The 19,481-nt window shown below is 44.2% G+C and overlaps 1 protein-coding gene across 14 annotated transcripts in view; it reads right to left on the reverse strand.

Annotated features, from left to right (window-relative positions):
- The window catches only part of DISC1 (DISC1 scaffold protein), a 369,472-nt gene extending 350,902 nt beyond the window's left edge, over positions 1 to 18,570 (reverse strand). For 2 of the 14 annotated variants that reach the window (XM_003993922.5, XM_019813072.3), the window contains exon 1: positions 17,769 to 18,530. In XM_003993922.5, coding sequence (XP_003993971.4) covers positions 17,769 to 17,826 — 58 coding nt within the window. In that variant the 5' untranslated portion in view covers positions 17,827 to 18,530. Of the gene's footprint in view, positions 1 to 17,768 lie in introns of all 14 variants that reach the window. The other 12 variants (XM_045039943.1, XR_006586906.1, XM_045039944.1 and 9 more) reach the window with 10 other exon arrangements.
- Between the last annotated feature and the right edge of the window lie 911 nt (positions 18,571 to 19,481).

Genomic DNA, 19,481 nt, shown 5'->3' on the forward strand with positions numbered 1-19,481 from the left:
CCACGTCAGGCTCTGGGCTGATGGCTCAGAGCCTGGAGCCTGTTTCCGATTCTGTGTCTCCCTCTCTCTCTGCCCTTCCCCCGTTCATGCTCTGTCTCTCTCTGTCCCAAAAATAAATAAAAACATTGAAAAAAAAATTTTAAAAAAAAGGTATGACTATATTTCCTTTGTTTTGAGACATACTTTTCTGTTTTACTAAATATTGAGTCCTGAATTTGCTTTGCCTTTCTTAACATTTTTATTTTCACTTAATTAATTCTTACTTCACTTATTTAACATTTTTCTTCCTTTGTTATATTTTACTACTTTTTCACTTCATCTGGATGTTTTATTTCAATTTACATGTATTTTTATAAACACTTTTTTGGGTTTTTTCCTCCAAATTTTTATTTAAATTCCAGTTAGTCAACATACAGTGTAATATTAGTTTCAGATGTACAATACAGTGATTCAACACTTCCCTACGTGACCTGGTGCTCATCATGACAAGTGCATTCTTTAATTCCCATCACCTATTTCACCCATCCCCCCCACCCTCTTCCCTTCCAGTAACCATCAGTTTGTTCTCTATAGTTAAGAATCTATTCCTTGATTTGTCTATTTCCTCCCCCTATATTCACTTTTGTTTCTTAAATTCCACATATAAGTGAAATCATATGGTATCTGTCTTTCTCCGACTGACTTATTTCACTTAGCATAATACTTTCTAGCTCCATCCACATCATTGCAAATGGCAAGATTTCATTCTTTTTGATGGATAAGTTATATCCCATTGTATATATATACACACCACACCTTCTTTATCCATTCATCAGTCAATGGACATTTGGGCTCTTTCCATAGTTTAGCTATTGCTGATAATGGTGTCCTAGACATTGGGGTGCATGTATCCCTTTGAATCAGTATTTTTGTATCCTTTGGGTAAATACCTAGTAGTGCAACTGCTGGATCATGGAGTAGTTCTATTTTTAACTTTTTGAGGAAACTCCATACTGTTTTCCACAGTGGTTGCACCAGTTTGCGCTCCCACCAACATATAAACACTTTTTTCTTAATTTCTACTTTCTTTAATTTTTCTCCATTATGGTTCATTTATCACATCTTATCCTTAAGCGACATTGAAGTTTGTGTATCATTCTCTCAAGTTCGTATCTCTGCTTCTAAATTATGATTATTTCTCTTTATTTTATGTAGTTTTAAAATTTATCACTTCTAAATCTCACTTTTTAATCTTTGAATCTGTGATCACCACTTTTATCGTTTCTATATTTCACTTTTATGTTTCAACTGTATTCTATTTTATCAGTATAGAGTGGTAAATAAGGCAGCAGGCCAGGAGGTGAAGGCCTCCTGTCTCCACCACTAGTAGCTATGTGAACTCTGGTGAGCTATTTAACCTCCCAGTATCTCAGTTTCCTATTTTTAAATGAGGAATCAACAGTTTCCATCACATAGAATTGAAGGAGTTCATATATGTAAGGCTCTTAGAAGAGTCTCTGCTACATGGCCACCTAGGCAGAAACAGATAGAGGCTCACTAGCCCATTTCCCTTTTCTCTCGGACACATGGTTGGACTACATTTCCCAGCTACCCCTGAAATTATGTATAGCCATGAGTCTGAGTCCTAGTCAATGAAATTGTGAACAATAGTGATATCCTCCACTTCTAGGCCTGGCCCCCTTTGCAGTTGTCCCATGCTCTGTCTTCTTCTATCTACTGATTAGATGTTGACTCACTGGGTGACTCTGGAAGCCATTTGTTGCAAACAGAGGAGAACTGGTCTATCTGAATCCCTGAATGACTAACTAGGATAGAACCCCTACCCCCTACCACCACAAACAACAACCCTGCTTCAAAATGTAATTTACAGGGGCGCCTGGGTGGGTCAGTTGATTAAGTGGCCAACTTAGGCTCAGGTCATGATCTCACAGTCTGTGGGTTCAAGCCCCACGCTCAGGCTCTGTGCCGGCAGCTGAGAGCCTGGAGCCTGCTTGGGATTCTGTGTCTTCCTCTCTCTCTCTGCTCCTGTCTCTCTCTCTCCCTCTCTCTCTCTCAAAAATGAATAAACATTAAAAAAATTTTTCATTAAAAAAAATGTAATTTATATATATGAGCAAGATAACAAACTTTGAAAGTGACATGCCACTGAGAATTTTGGTTTTTACATTACAACAGAAGGTGAACTAATACATGATTAGTGCCTTAAAGTAAGGCCCTACCTAAAACAAGGAGCACTGGTTTAGTAATGAGGCAGGAGACAACAAGGAAACTGATCTTAGAGGTTGGAAAGGTGGAGGCCCAAGTTATGCAGTGGCAAAATATTTAATAAAATCATCACCTGCAATAACTAAAAAGCATACCTAGTGTCTACTATGCTTGTAGCTCCAGGGAAAGAGTTGAAAAGTAGAACATTAGTAGTAACAAAATGAAAGAAATAGTAAATATTAAACTAATATTAAAAAAAGAGATATGCTCACTCAAGAATTTGTTGGTTTGCAAGCATAAATGAAAGGGGTTAGAATGAAGAAACGTGTGTACTGTAAGAGTTGGAAAGGGTTGAAAGCTGGCTGCTTCTAAATCTCAAACGGTAAGAAATAAGATTGAAAAACCTTGAGTGACAAAGGCCCAAAGACTCAGCCCTGTAACAAGGAACTGATTAAGAGTTTGCGTTCCCATCTGAGCTTATGGGCCTCAAAATAATCACCATTTGGTTGAGAAAGAAGGGCATGGGATGATAAAGTAATGTAATAAGTCGAGCTTGATAATAATATCTGGGAAAAAACTTTGGGATTATCTGTTGGTATAAGGAACTTAGTGGAAAAAAAAAAAAAACAGAAGAGAATCCTACTCCATTTTTGACAGAAATGTATGGCCTAAGAAACCATGAGCTTGAATTTAAAAAAATTAAAAAGTCTGTAAGAGCCTTTAAAAATCTCAGGCCACCAAAACAGAGGGCAGCAAAAGCTATGCACACCCTCATGAAGATGGCAGACTCCCCAGCAACCACTTCAAATGTTGCCAGGGAGAATAAGACAAAGAGGAACTTGGCAGGACAGACCATGGAGACCAATCAATTAGAGATTTCCTCTAAGAAAGCAGAATCGAGGTCTAATGGAGAAAGTTCTCCCACCGCCTGTTGGGGGGACTCCACCTTGCCTACCCAATGGCTTTGGTGATTGCTTTGCACACAGGACTACTGTGCACATCCTATTTTACCCTCTTCCAAGTGGGAGTTTTTTGTGCTTTATGACGTCTCTGCTCCACCACTGAAAATTGAGAGAGGCTGGGAGAAGGCAAATAATGGTTTTCCTTTTTAAGTCAGAAGTCACAGAAACATGAGGATCCTCATTTAGATGTGAAAGAGAAGACTGCACATCAGCCAGAGATCCTGAAAAGTGATCAAGACGCAATGACTGCATAGGACCTCCAGTGTTTCCTTCTGGGAAGGGTGAGTGGAAATGTGAGGCAGGGGGAAGTGAAAGGAGTTTTGGTGACCAGTAGGGAAAGCTGTGGCAGAGACTGGCCACTGTTCCCCAAACCTATTGCTTTCTCCTCCTGCATGCACAGCTAAACTACATTTCCCAGCGTTCCTCATGGCTTTATATGGCCACGTGACTGACTGACCAATGGAATGTGAGCAGAAGCAGTATCCCCCACTTCTGGTTCTAATGCATAAAAACCTCCCATGAAGTCTTCTGCTCTTCCTTTCACTACCGGCTAGCTGGGTGGCAAAGTCCTGGGCAACTTTGGAAGCCACATGCTGAAAGTAGTGGGGCCTTTGTCAGCCTGAAACCCTGAATGGTCATGCAAGGCAGAGCAGCCCCTCCAGCCAAGCCTGGTCTCTCAATAGGGAGGGAGAGTCTGAACTTTACCTTCAAGAAAAATATACTTCTAATGTTTTAAGCCATCGATATCTCTGAATATCCGTTATGGCACTAGCATCACCTTAAATACAAGAACTTAATAAAAATTAAGGCAAATAATGGGATGACAACTGTAAACATTCCAATTTAATGTGACTGGATGAGTAAATTATGGTACAAACATGGAGTACTGTGTAGCCATTCACAATAATGATGTAAAGCAGTATTTGTTGACATGAAAACATTTCTGTGCTATACTAATAAGTGGGAATAAAATTAAGTTAAAAAAAAAAGATGCAGCATGATCCCATTTCTATAATATTGTAGTGCATATAACACAGGCTCTGAGAACCTTCTAGAAGGATGTTTGGTAAAAAATTAAGAGTGAGAAAGGTGGGACTTGAGGGATCATTTCTTCTTCCATGATGTATTCTTCAGGCTTGTTTGATTTTTTTTTATTATGACGATGTTCTGTTTTTTATATAGAATCAATAAAGTTATGTTTGTACATTAACTGTATTATTTTTCTTCCAGGCGACGCTACGATGTCCCATTCATTTCCCTTAAGTCTTCCCATCTTCTTCAATATGGAATTCCCTAAAAACACTACTTCAAAGAAGTCAGAAAACCTGTGGGTGAGAAACCCCCCTCCCAAGACAATAACAATCTTATCTAGCCTTACAACCGTCTGCACTTCTCACAGTACATGTATTTCCATCAGTTTATAAGAACTGACATGATTTAAACTTCCCAGGATATTGGGCGGGGCTTATAAGCTGAACTTGCCCTCCAGGAGAGGAGGAGCAGCCAGCGCAGTGCAGTTTGACTTGAACAAGGAATCAGAGAGGGCAGGGAAGAAGGAGGAGGCAGCCACAGCCCAGTATGAAATCTTCCTCACATTCACGTGACTGCTGGTGTGTTTACCGCTGAGTTAACCACCTTCCTCCCAGCCAGGGTGAAGGAATGACTCTCTGACTGCACAGACCTCTCCATTACTAGGATCGCAGAAGAGGTGTCCATAGTTATGATTCTCACCATCAGGGTGGCTGTCATAAGAATTGTAAGATTTTAAACAGAGGTGTGAGCCAGGTGAAGTAGAGTTTTGGGGAAATTAATCAGACCAGAATGTCCACTGTCATTAGGAAGAGGCCAAAGGCTGAAAGCCTACTTTAAAGGCTATGGCAGTAATCCTAACACATGTGATGAAGATGAAACACGGAGGAAGGGTCCATGTGCTATGAGATCCTAGGGAGTGTACCAGCCCCTAAGCACCCAACAGATTTAGAGTCCACACAAGCTATACACAGAGTACAGGAAACCTGGGACCACTCCAGGTACACCAAACAGAGGACATTTAATCCAGAGAGTTGGTCACAGAGGTGTGGAAAGAACTGGAAGAGAACAAAGGAGAAGGAAAGGTGGAGCCAAGAGGAGGAAAGGATAGTAGCTAAAAATCAGGGGCTGGTGCTCCTAGGCTGTGTGTCCCAGAGCCTGCGCATGTGCTGCAGGGCAAGAGGTGGTGGGCATTGGCTCTCAGGCCTGGGAAACAAAGGCCACCTGCCAGGGCAACTGGAGTCCCCAAGTCACACAGCCTTGCCACTGCTACAGTGCACGTCTGCAGGTGCCCCACTGAAAAACCCAGAATTCACAAGCTTTTCTCTTCCTCCTGCCTCTGGTGTCCCACAAGTGCCTCTTACTGGCAGAATTTAACAGGAAGGGAGCTGACAAGGGAGTTAGGGATGTGCCACTTTCAGACTCCCAGCCCCAGGAGTAAAGAGCAAAGCACAGAAGGGCGGGTGAGGGGCCAAGAGTCAACAGCCAGCACCCGGCCTACACCCTTGCCCATTCTTTTCTGGCCTGTGTTAACAACTGTCCACGCTGGAGGACACGAGCAGGGCAGTGGTGGGGAAGGGGGCCTTGGAAGGAAAAGGACTATAGCCCTTGGCTTCAAGGAGAATCCTAGAGAAAATTCAGAATTGAGGAAATGGCAAAATTGTTCCTCCGAGTATGGTAATCCCATCACTGAAATTACAGTGAAGTGAGCAAGACAGAGCCGGCTGAAGCATGCCACACCCTCCTCCAGACGACCCCGCTCGCTACCCTGACAACAGCATCTTTCTCTTGTCGACAGAGCCACTGCTGGCACAAATGGTACCACTGGGCACATTTTTCAACGGGCACCTCCTCGGGAGTGATGGACTATGAAAAGACATCCCCTCTAGGAAACTATGTTAGAAAAAAGTAGCGTCTCCAAGCTGATGAATTAGGAAAAGGCAGGCCTTCCTCAGCACAGCAGCCCAGCCTGAGTGTCAGCCCCACTCACCCCTCAACTGGGATGCTGGGCAGGACATCACCCCCACGTGGAGGGCTGCAGCCTCCCCTGTTTTAGTTTGCTACTGTTTTCTAAGTCCTTTGTGTATATTATCTCCTGTAATGCTCACAACAGTCCAACAAAATAAGCATAACTATTTGCCCAGCTTACAAAGGGCAAGTGACAGAACTGCTATTAGAGATTTGAAATCTAATTATAACCCATCAGTAACAATAATCATCATAATAATACAAGTGCCCACAATGAGAAAGACACTGTTACTCAGATCTTTACTCATATGACCACAGTCGATTCGCCTAACAGTAGGATGTGGCTATCATCCCCTTCAGTCCGCTCGCCAAGAGCTCACTGCTGAAAGAGCCTGGGCACTGGGGTCTAAGGCAAGTGCCCAACCTGCATGTTAGTGCACATGGCGTGTGCACTTGATCCCCGGCCACTGCGAACGGCATCCTTTCATTTATTTTTTTGTACGAGTTACTGCCTCTCTCAAAGAGGCCTGAGCACAGTCGGATCTGACGGCACAATGAGACCGCACAGGAGTAGCTGAAGCTGGGATTTCCTGTGGGTTTTCTGTTGGCGAAACAAAAAGTCCCTTTGACTCTGACTCCTTTGGGGTTCCAGGGAACAAGCTGGCATTATCTTTGCACTGAAGGGCCTTTGACTCCCACAGTCACTGCAGACAATGCTGAAAGAACACCCAAAGGATCAGCCAACTGGCCTGCCAAGTCCCCAAGCTCACAGAAGTTCTCCCTCAGTGAAAACAGCTCCCCAAAGTTACAGGGAGCCGGTGAGGTTCGGTGGCAAAGCAAGCAGCCAGGTCCTGCTCCACCCCAGTGTGCGCTGGGGTTGGGTTCGTTTTCATAATGGTTTTATTAAATACACATGAACCATGACTGTTTCTTCCCCGGAGCCAAAACACCTGAGAAGCCAAGGGAGTGAGCAAACTCCGAGCTTAGAGAGAAAGGCAATGGCAGGCATGCTGCTGAGCTGAACTTCTTTTAAGGTTAGAATGCCCTCTTTGGGTATGAAGTGATATCAGCAGGAGCGGCGAATTTTCTGCGACGGGAGAGGCAACCCATCAGAGAAGAAACCAAAACACAGACAGTGTCCTAATGGAGACTCTTAAAGCTTACATTTCATACAGATGAACGTTTTATAAAGAGAAAACCAAAATTAAATTGCACCTTGAAAAAAGCAAAGATTGTCTGGGTCTAGACCAGAATTCCCTTTGCAGAGCCAATGCAATATACTCTGTCATGCAACCATCACTCTCCGTGATACATTTGGTATTAATCACCGACACGAAGCCTTATCACAAGGAACTCTAGAATGCTCAGAGCCCAAGACAGCATCACATATGCCAAAGGACTCGCTCACCTTGACTGCAGGTGGTGGGCATGTAAGGGGGCACCTTGACTGTTGCAACCCTGTCCCCTGCAGGCCTATCAATGACAGCAGTTGTCCCGTGCTCCCTCTAAGACGAGCAGTCTCAGGGGCCTGGGAAGCCTACAGCATAAGGTATCATTTGCCCTCAGGTTGCAGAACGTGGCCATACAGGATTAATCCAAGACGCAGCCTCAAGAGAAGACTCAAAACTCATGCAAGGCAGTCCACACAATGTGGCCCTCCCTAGTGGCTTAGGCAAAACACAAAGAATCCAAGTGTCAAGCCAAGAATCAAAAACCAGGGTGGCCTAGTGAGCACACAGTCTTGGAAGCTGAGTCCAGGAACCTCCCCACCACCCAGAGCAGACCACCCGTGCCGCCTTGCAGAGGGACCATGTGCACACCTGTTCCAGAAGTGTGCTGAAGCTAGACTGGACAACACACCCTCCATAAAGTCTCGTTCCCACCCTCCCTGCACCACTTCCCGTGGCCCTCTGCTCATCCCTTGTACAGTACTGGACTTGGTCACGGCTTATCAGCAGCCTGGCTCAGTAGAGACAACCCAACAGTAGCTGAGGCTAAGAATTGAAAATGGAGGAGGAAGAAAAGAGAGGCGGGGGGCCGGGAAAGAGGAAGCAAAATGACAACTATTAAGTACAAGTTCGTGATGCATCATCTAGAATTCCAGAACCCAGAAGTGTCCGTCTGAGAACCACAGGCTTCCTCTCCTTTGTCTTGCAGACATCTGACTTCACCGAGCTCGATCTCGTAGGCTGGCAAACCTCGTGTGCACAGATGCAAAGCAATCAAGGGCCTTTATTTATTCCACTGAGTCCTGGGAACAAGCAGCTAGTTTGCCACAGAAACACTAATGTGATTTAGTTAAGGGATCAGGGACCCAGACTGGGATGTGAGGGACAAGCTATAAGGCAAACTGAGATTAAAGGAAGGACTGACCTTAGGGACAGTATCAGCAAGTTTATAATAAAAGCAATTCTTTACACAAAAATATTATAGATTGTGATGAGCTTTTATATGAAGGATTTTACCACAATTCTACACTGAGGGCTGATCTCATTCCCCTTGTTTCCACAAGAGAGGACACTGAGATCCAGAGAGATTAAGGGACTTGCCCAGGGTCCGACTCCCATCCGGCCTCCTGACCAAACATGGCTAACCATCACTTTTCCACAACACAACGAGTAACTTGAAGTATTTTCATCACAATTTAAATGAAATTTGTCTTGGCAATGCATCTCTGCCCTTTCCATGAGGAGATGCATTTGTCCGATGCTTCAGGAATTCACAATATATCACAGTAAGTGATGAACGTCATGAGCAACAGAATGTAGGTGGTGCTGGGAGCAGTGGGAGCACCAAGAGTTGGCTTGGGGTTGCTGCAGCCCCCCACATGCTTCACAGTCTTTTACAGCCACTCCAAATTAAAGTCATGGCAATGTGCTTTGGTATGGGCAACTGACATTCTTCTCTTATGAAATGTGTGAATGAAAGCACCTTTAGAAATTGTCCCCACTTGTATTGATCTAGAACACGCAGTGTGTCTAAAGAGTGGGCTTGCATATAAAACAACTTTAAAACAAGTACACTACCCTCTGCTTTCTAATGCAGCCACTGCCTAAGCCTCTCCGTGTAGAATGGCAGGAGCCACCACTGGTTAAGAAACAATTCTCCTGCAACCCTGGGGGCTGTATTACACAGGTTACTTTAAACCAACGCCACTCAATAAACCTTTATTCCTACTTCAGGTCGAATAGAAATGGTAAGAAGATAAATAAGACTTGGCCTGGCCTGGCCTGGCCTGCCCTCAACAAATTCAGCCCAGACTAATGCAAAGGCATGTCCAAAAGAGTGTGTTTCTCGGGGCGCCTGGGTGGCGCAGTCGGTTAAGCGTCCGACTTCAGCCAGGTCACGATCTCGCGGTCCGTGAGTTCGAGCCCCGCGTCGGGCTCTGGGCTGATGGCTCAGAGCCTGGAGCCTGTTTCTGATTCTGTGTCTCCCTCTCTCTCTGCCCCTCCCCTGTTCATGCTCTGTCTCTCTCTGTCCCCAAAATAAATAAATGTCAAAAAAAAAATTTTTTTTAAATAAAAAAAAGAGTGTGTTTCTCTATACTAAATTTGTGGCTGACTCACCCCTTCCCCAGCTCTGTAATGATTAATAATTATTCATTTTATTGGAAAAGGCAGTCTCCAAATTTGAGTTGAATATTGTTTAAAAATGAGGGAGGGGATCTTTTCCTCATTAAAAAGCAGAATAAAAATTTAAAGGCAGTGTCAATATGAATTCATCCCAAGATTAGCCTAAGGTAAAGCAACTCCCTTGGAATATCTCACTTTATTTCCACTGAGCCCTAGTCTACCTCAGCAAAATGGGAAAAATGAGACAGTATCAATACTTTTTCATATACAATATCAATACTTTTCATATATATCCCTTATGCTTTTCAAAAAAAAATTCTAAAACAATATTTGAATAAATGTGTTAGGTAATCCCAAATCAAAGAGGAAAATATAACAGTTGGATTAAAATGATAGAATTTGTCCATTTTTCCAATCAAAGTACTATTTAAGTCAAGTAAAGAAAGACACACAAAAGCTGCATGATTGGGAAATAGTTCAGAACTCATTCCACAACCCCCAAGGCCAACTGGCTGTCTGGGTAGAGGATGAGATCATGAGTGTTGCATCAGTGTGAGACACTCCCCTTCATCACGGTCCCCAGACAGCTGGAGGCCTCCCCCAGCCTGGAAAACATGTGTCCTCATGACAGAGCTGCCTGAGAGGAGAAAGTCAATGAAATTAGGCAAACACAACACCACAGCCAGGGGATTAATGCAGTTTCTACAGATGGAGAACTAGGACACCTCTTCCTAGATGAAGAGTAGCAGCACATTTTATATACAAGCATGAGAATCAATACTTGAGTAAATTATCTTCAAAATTATTATACCTAGGAGTGGGGCGCCTGGGTGGCTCAATCAGTTAAGCATCTGACTTCAGCTCAGCTCATGATCTCACAGTTCGTGGGTTTGAGCCCCACATTGGGCTCTGCACTGATGGTTCAGACCCTGCTTTGGATTCTCTGTCTCTCTCTTTCTTCCCCTGCCCCTCCCCTGCTCTCTCTCTCTCTCTCTCTCAAAAATAAATTAACATTTTTAAAAACATTTAAAAAATTAGTATATCTAGGAATAAAGACTGCAATTGATAAATTATAAATTAAAGGATTCCTCCTACATTCCTCCCTCCATCCATCCATCTATCCACCCTGGACAACATTCCCTGGGTATCTACTGGGTGCTCGTTACTCTTAATGATTTTGGTGTATCCCAATGTGCCCAATCATTCTGATAAAACAACATCCAGAAATTTCCTAAGAACGAATTCTCTTTTCTCCACTGAACTGTAAGCTCCTCAAGGGCATGGGCAGACTCTACATTTTTTTCTTACCTTAAACTGCTATAATGGCTCCTGGCAATGTGGTTTGTGTATCTCAATAAACATTTGAACTGAACTTTTAAAACTCTTGATTGCTTTTGAAAGACATAAAAATAACAGGTGTGGTTAATCTACACACTGGATTAGTGCATGTAAACTATAATAAAGAGTTTAATTCAATTCAGTGAGAGTGGTACACAGATGAGGGGGTAAGGAAGTAAACCAATAAACCAGACTGCCCCCTTGAGCTAAAGGAGTTTACGCTAAAGTCAGAAAAGCAGCTTAAATACATAACAAACTATAACAGAAAAAGAGGGAAGGAGTGGATGACTCTGGAGGACCAGGGAAGGCTGAGAAGTTTTACTGGCTACATCTTAAATGAGTGATAACATTTTGATGTGTAGAGATTGGGGGGTGGGGGAGGTGGGGGAGCGGACAGATTCCATAATATTCTTGCTGGGCAGAATAACGTGTGCAATAAAAGAGCCAGAGTATCAGTTTTAGGGATTTAGGGGTCAGTTTATGGAAGGCCTCGCAAGGAATGTGAAGAACGGTAAGAATTTGCTTGTGGGACAATGAGTCTTTGCACAGAGTAACAGTAACCTAATCAGATCTGTGCTTCGGGAAGATTATCGTGGCAGCAGCGTGGGGCTGGAAGGACTTAACGGAGCAAAGAAATCCCAATACAATCAAGTGTCAAGACCAGGAAGATATGGGGAAGCCCTAAGACACCTTCCCAAGAAGCATCCTAGGAGTGTTGTTAACCAATAAGGGTCACCTTACAACACTTGGAAAAAACAGCAGGCTTTGCTACATCTTTCCTCTAGACTGGGTGGTCGGTGAGGATAACCTAATACATCTTTAAACAGCCTGCTGTGCATGCTACAGTGCTATGTGTAGAGTACATGCCAAATAAATATTCTTGAATGGACAAATAAATACAATGGAATGAATAAATGCATAAATTAATGTCTCTAGAATTCTATAAGCAGTCCAAGGGAAACAAAAGGATTGACAGTCAAGGTAGATTTTACACGATCTTCAAAGCAGATCTCAAAAGTTCTCATCACAAGAAAAAAATTTTTGTAACTATGTGTGGTGAAGGATGTTAACTAGACTTATTGTGGCAATCATTTCACAATATACACAAATATCAAATCATTATGTTGTACATCTGAAACTAACATAATGTATGTGAATTATATCTCAGTTTAAAAAGTCCAGGTAATTTAAGGCCTCCAAGTCTACTGTTTGAATCGGATGCAGATTATCTACACCCAAGGACAGCTGTCTCATATTTCACTATGCCTGGCCTGTGGCTATCAAGAAAAGCATTGGGGAAATATTAAGAACTGTGCTGAAATAAACTTTTTTTTATCAGAGGATTTGCAATCCCAAAACAGCTTTTGCAGTTCTAACTGTCCAGTGTATTAGAAACAGGAGAACCCCAACTTATCTCTATGTTTACTTCTTTTCTCATTTGACCCCTGTAAAATAGCCCACCTTTTTCTATCAGTGCTTGCGTAAGATGAGGCATGCCTTCATTTGTAAATGCAAAACACATACATTCTCCTGTGTCAAAAATCAAGCCTAATAATTATGCCAAAACATCTTATCAATCCACTCACAAATTAGAAGACAACAGATATGAAAAAGTTAAGTTGGTGTGCACGCCACAAAATTAAATTTAAACTCAGGTTCCATATTCAGGACACAATTCATTCATTAAACTTGAGATATATTACCTTTCAGTCTATGAAAGCAATTTGTCTCCATATAGGGCCATCTGGGAGGGAGCGGGGGTGGGGGGGGGGGCAGTGAGGGTTGGTGGTTCAAAATGTAAAACCCCAATGAGAAAGGAATAGGAAATTCACATAGTAGCTCAAATTCTCCAGGACGAAAACCACAGAATCCTAGAGCTATAAGGATTCCTACAAGTCTCACCCAATCCAGCCTTCCTCCCTCCATGCAGACTCGCCCACGATAGTCAACCACAGAATCAGCCAACACCAACTTAAATGCTACTGGTGGCAAAAAAAACCAACTCACTGCTTTCCAAGGCAGCCTATTCCTAAATAAATAAGGAACTATGGAGTGAAGCAAGGCTTCATGAAAACAGCTCTGAGTACGATGAGAGGACCTAGATTCTAATACTCACTCATCTCCCATTTCTCACCTTTTCTGCCTATAAACTAAGCAGGTCAGACTCTGACCTCTACTGTCACTCAGACTGTCAGTACTCTCAGACTGACTTATCCTCAGAGACTGCTATCCCGCACCTCAAGGAGTTTACTGTTTTAATTGCATTTCTCTGAGAGTTTAACCCAATCTGCAAGTAAAGGGAAAAAGTCCTACCATGACAGGTAAATGTTGGAGTTGAGCAAGTAGAATATTTCCATGTATTTTAAATGGATGAACACAAGGCGATGTGGCTGGGAAACGAACCTGAATTTGACAAGGGAAAGATGATCTAGGCCTATTTATTTCAATTACTTCATTTGTGAACAGGTCTCCTGCACTTACAACTACATTATATTGACCAAATACATTGTTCTCAGCACCCACACTTGGTAAATGCACTTCTCAATGCCTCACCTGCCAGAACTCAAGAGGCTTAACCAAATGATCTTTTGAAGTTTCATCCAGCAATAAGTTCTGTGATTCTGTTTGTAACACTTGATGACCAATGCCCGTAATGATTACAGGAAGCCTCACAATCTCTACCATCCATTTCTGAGCCATGACAGTAGGCAAGTGGCCTTTTGGAAGAAGGGTGGGGCCAAACCGGTGGTCAAGTCAGCCGCTGAGCACAGCATGGGGGCTCCTGACTGCCTTCCAAAGCCAAATAGAAATAATATCCATTGGTCAGCCACAGTTCTTTCCCCCTTCCACTTGCTGTGAAAAATTAAACTGATTGCAAAGTCTGTGCTCAAATATGCAGCTGGTAAACTGATTTCAACAGAAAAATGGATTCAGGATGGTCAAAGCATCTGACCATTAAATTGCATGATTGTTGCACAGAAGGCATTCACTAAGGAATTTTTACCACAAAGTCATTAACGTCAAGAACAAACAGCATAAAGACTCCCAAAGGCTAAAAGTCTTACATTACTAAATGGTGCTGGTTGAAAAATGACTGGCCACAAGTGGCCCAGGCTGTGCCAAGGGGACCATCCCTACCCCCAGAGTGGCTGCCAAAGACATCTCTGGAAGCAGTGCTCTTTGTTTGCTCTGCATAAGAACCCAGCATATAAACTGAATTATTATCATCGTTATCAAAGCAATGATACTAATTCCAATCACCCTAATCTAAAATGTTAGCTATTTTAATACTCAAAAACTTTGTTCTATGCTGGGCTTTAGATGTTATTATTTAAAGATCACCACTGTACCCTCTTTTTGTTCTGAAGGTCTTTCATCAAACTTTGACCAAAACCACAATAAAACTCAAACATCAACAACTCCATCTCTAATCCTTTTCCAATCAAAATTTTAAGATTTTTTTTAAAGAAAAAGTTATAATGCACATCACAAATGTTGGCTTGTTTCCCAAATTAATGTCTTGATATTTAAGCAGTGAGCAAGCATTATTTTTGTCATTCAACAAAACAATAATAGTTTGCATCCCATTTTTTAAAGATATAAATTGATGAACATAGCACAGAAATGGATTACAAGAACAGAGATGTCAAGCTATTTGCCTGCATTGATAGGATTATAGTGATTTTTTTTTCAACGTTTATTTATTTATTTTTTGGGGGACAGAGAGAGACAGAGCATGAACGGGGGAGGGGCAGGGAGAGAGGGAGACACAGAATCGGAAACAGGCTCCAGGCTCTGAGCCATCAGCCCAGAGCCTGACGCGGGGCTCAAACTCACGGACCGCGAGATCGTGACCTGGCTGAAGTCGGACGCTTAACTGACTGCGCCACCCAGGCGCCCCTATAGTGATTTTTTTTTAAGTTTATTTATTTTTAAGAGAGAGAGAAAGCATGAGTGGAGGAGGGGCAGAGAGAGAGGGAGAGAGAATCCCAAGCAGACTCCACACTATCAGCGTGAAGCCTGATGTGGGGCTCAAACCCACAAACTGTGAGATCATGACCTGAGGTGAAGCTGGATGTTTAACCAACCGAGCCACCCCGGTGCCCCGGGACTATAGTGATCTGTAATGTTCTTTCTCTTATTTGTAGTTTTCTGTGCTTCCTGTAATGAGCATGTGTTGCTTTGGGGGGGGGGGGGAGAATAAGAGAAACTTCATTTAGGAAATAAATGAATTTGGAATTGTTTCTGCAGCATAGAGGCCTGGCATTCACTCTCCCTCAGGGACGCAGACTTTCTCTAAAGGTCCATTTTGGTGGGGGAGAGGGGGAAGTGGATGATGGGCATGGAAGAGGGCACTTGTTGGGATGAGCACTGGGTGTTGTATAGAAACCAATCTGACAATAAATTATATTTAAAAAATAAATAATAATAATAATATTAATAATAAAGGTCCATTTCCCTCCAGGGGGGGCATCTCAGATGAGTAGCAAAGTCCCTGCAGAAATATCCTAGGTCCCAGCCTTGCAAGGTAACCATGATACCACCTTACAAGTTCTGGCAAATTTAAAGGTTAAAATAAAACATTAATTCAAAGGTCATTTAGTCTAATATTTGCAATAAATTCTTGAGATATGTCCTTTCAAGATTTTAATACCTTTCTTCTCTGCAGATTCTCATTGTTTATTTGTGCAAGAAGAATTAAGATTATTTCAAAGTCTCATCTACCAGAATTAACAATTCACATATATACATATATATGTATGTACATATGTATATACACGCATATATGTATGTAGTAATCTCTATGCCCAACCTGGGGCTCAAACTCACAACCCTGAGATCAAGAGTCATATGCTCTACTGACTGAGCCAGCCAAGCACCCTCACTCATATTTTAGAATCTATAAATATGTTAGGATATATTATCTCCTCTAATGTAACATAGGTCTACTCTGAACCACAGCTTATATCGACAACTTCAGTTTGGCCAGTGGTTCAGAACACATGTGTGAGAAGCACCCACACTAAGATTCTAATCCTGTCTTTACCCTTACCTGCTATGTGACCTTGCAAAAGAAGCAGGATAACCCTGACCTCAGCTTTATGCAGGGGAAATGAAGATTATAAATACCCACCTCACAAAGGTTTAGGGCAGATTTCATCAAAGGAATTCCTAAGAGAGTTGCCTGACACATTGGGGGCTCTAAAAAATTGCAGATGTTATTAATCCCTGCTGGTAGCAGTGACGCCTTGGATTTGCTTAGTGACTCATACTCTTCAAGGCACTTTCAGATCTTCTACCTCATTTGATGTTCAGAAAGCTCTATCAGTACAAAAAGCGGTAATTACTGTCCCCATGTTTCTTTTCTTTGGTCTTTTTTGTGAACAGATGAGGAAACTGAGGCCCAAGGTTACCGAGCTCAGAGACCAGATCCAGGCTCTTCGTGATCAGTGACACAGATTCACAGCTAAACTTCAAAAGACTTCAGGTGCCATGTCTGAATATAATAAAATTAAGTGTCTTTTAAAACACTCTGCTATTTATACCTGAATCAAATCCAACTGGTATTTCCACACCACGCCAAATTATTTTAGGCTTTAGGTAAAAATAGGAACTCAGGGTTATTTGGACCTTACTGTGTATCTCAGGCTCTGGACTAGGTGCTTCACACCCACCACCACAATTAAACCCCATGACAACCCTATGAGGTAGGCACTGACACTGCCCCCACTTCATAAATGGGGAAACTGAGGTATGACTAAGTCCAGGATTCAGATGGAGGCAGATTGTCTCCAACCTCCTGCTCTTAGGACTCTGATATTACCCAAATCTCATCTGTCTAACTGAGCACACATTTTGAAGGTTTGTAACGTTCCCTTTTACATAGGAGAAAACCAAGGCTCCAAGATGTTAAGGGATGTGTCTAAAGTTACTGGGCCCTCTTCTGGTGCAGCAAGGGCACAACCCAGCGCTCCCTGACTCCGAACCTATTCCCCTCCGAAAGTCTCAGATTCCCTTGCATACATTTTAAGAGTGGGATTGTGGGAGAAGTCCTGTCATTCTTGGAAAGCAACAATCCACTTAAGGGCCTCAGTGTCAACACTGAGAATCGACAGCGTGACCCGTGCTCCGGCCCCTGGAAATGCAGCGATGTCTCCAGAGCCGGGCTTTGGGCGTTCCTGTTACCAAGTCGGAAGTGGGAGGTGAAATTGTTTGCAGAGCAGACTCTTGGGGAAGTGCCAGCACTGTGTTCCATATCCCACCCCCAATCTCCTCCTCCCAGGTCTCCGATGGGGTGGAACCCGAGATTCAGCTGAGCCTCAGGACTAGGGCGAGTGTGAGGGTCTCCGCATTGATCCCAACCCCAAGCCCTTGACTCCTTCCCCTGCCACCGGGACCCGCCTAGCGGGGCGGGTCCTACAAGCGCAGTTTCAAAAACTGCCGCTGGCCGGGATCTCAACACAGTCCTTGGGGAGGGACCTGGAAACCCCAGACCCACGTCTCTCTTACCCCGGCACGCCACGCGCCCTCGGTTTCCCTTACTTCGAAAGGGGTGCACTTCACACAAGATGGTAACAGGCACACCCCCAGACCTACACGATTTCCAGGGGGCAGAACGCGCCCTCCGCGCCTGGATTTCTCCCATCCACCCCCATCCCTCGGAACCCCCGGGCTGCGGTGACAGCGCCCCTACCTGCGCAGTGGCCCCCGCCGCCACCGGCCGGGGCGCCTTGGGGTCCCCCGCCCAGCATGCACCCCACAGTCTCCTCCAGCTTCTCGGCCGTGGGAAGGCTCCGTGCGCCCCGAGGCCCGCGGAGGGGGAAGCGACAGCAAGCTGGACGGGAAGTGGGGAGGGGGGCGACGAGGAAGGGGGAGGCTCCTTCCTTCTCCGCGAGGCGGCCGCTTTCCTTTCCAGCCTCGGCCCCTTACACACTCAGACGCGCGCTCGCGCGCGCAGACACACACATACACACACACACACACACACACACACACACACACACACACACACTCTCACTCACTCCCGCGCGCCTGGGGCGGGCGGCGCACAGCCTGTCTCCGGGACCTCTGAAAGTTTGCCGCTCGCTCTCTCGCCCATTTCTGGGAGAACCCGAGAGGGGAAGTGCGGGGAGGGGAACGGGTGTACTAGAAAGGAGACTGGCAGCCCTCTGGGTGGGGGAGGGGGAGTCTGCCTCCCAGACGCGCGATTAGGGAAGTGACCAAAGGGTTGATGGAAGGCATAGAGGGGATGTGAGGGTGGGGAGAAGGTTGGAAGAGGTCAGGTCACACCGGCAAAGAGATGCGAGAGCAGTTGCTCAAAAATGAAATGTGAATCAACTTTCTGAATCTTCTGGAAGTGGTGGACTGGTTCCAGAGCCCCTCCCCAGGCTGGGCAGCCGGCGCAGGAAGGCTGTGGTCCATGTGGAGCTTCTAGGCCCCCTGACGGACCTTCACCCCTTCTGTTTGGTTCATTAAAGGAGGCTGCTGGGGCACCTTCCCCACCCCTACCCCGTCTAGCACCTGCCAGAAATGGTTCTTATCCTTAAGGAGCTGACCTCCAGTTGGGAACATAAACACGTGCATATAAAACTAAATAACATACCTATGCCAAGAGTCAGAGGCTTGGCATAAAAAAAAACTGTTGCAGAATTTGGGGGGTAAGAAAGTGTGAAGAAGTGTCAGGAAGAATTTCTAGTGGAAAGGGAAGATCGCAGAATTTTAGGGCCAAGGTGTTTCAAAAGATAAGACCCTTGTGGGTGCAAACACATAGATGTGCTTTGAAAGTCGGTGTGTCTGGGGACAGAATGAATACAAGCATGGATATTAAGGATGTGGGGAAATGGTGAAAGGAACATAAAGTTGGATCAGGCTGAATTTAATGATACAGACCACTAGGCAGAGATCTGGATTCAATGATTTAGTTTGAGAGATTAGAAAAGAGCTCTCACAGTTTGTTTGGTCCGTTGGCTGAAACATGGACCAAGAGACGACCTACACTAAATGCTAAAGGCAGCAATGCCAGATTTGTCTTGGTACACGGTAAAGGAAGCATCCATCAGCTCAGGGAGACTGGACTATTAGAGTGAAATTATCATGTAAGACCTGCTTGCTCACTCTGGGAGGGTCCTGAGATCACACCTTTCACTAGGGCTCTGATAAATAGCTTTGTGACCCAGCATCCTTCTCTGTAGGCCAGAAATTACGGTGGCAGCTGCAGCCACTGTACTGGGATCCTTCAATGCAATGGGGATAACTGGATCCCAGGGCAGCAGGGGCCACTGGTGGCAATGGATCACCAAAGGTAAGGTGGATGTGGTCAGTCATGGTGTTCCTAGAGGTCAAACAGATGGCAGGTCTATTAAATTCTTCCTTGATCTGTATAAGCAGAAAAGTTCTAGGTCAAGTG

The sequence above is a fragment of the Felis catus genome, chromosome D2, assembly GCF_018350175.1.
Source record: "Felis catus isolate Fca126 chromosome D2, F.catus_Fca126_mat1.0, whole genome shotgun sequence".
NCBI lineage: Eukaryota > Metazoa > Chordata > Mammalia > Carnivora > Felidae > Felis > Felis catus.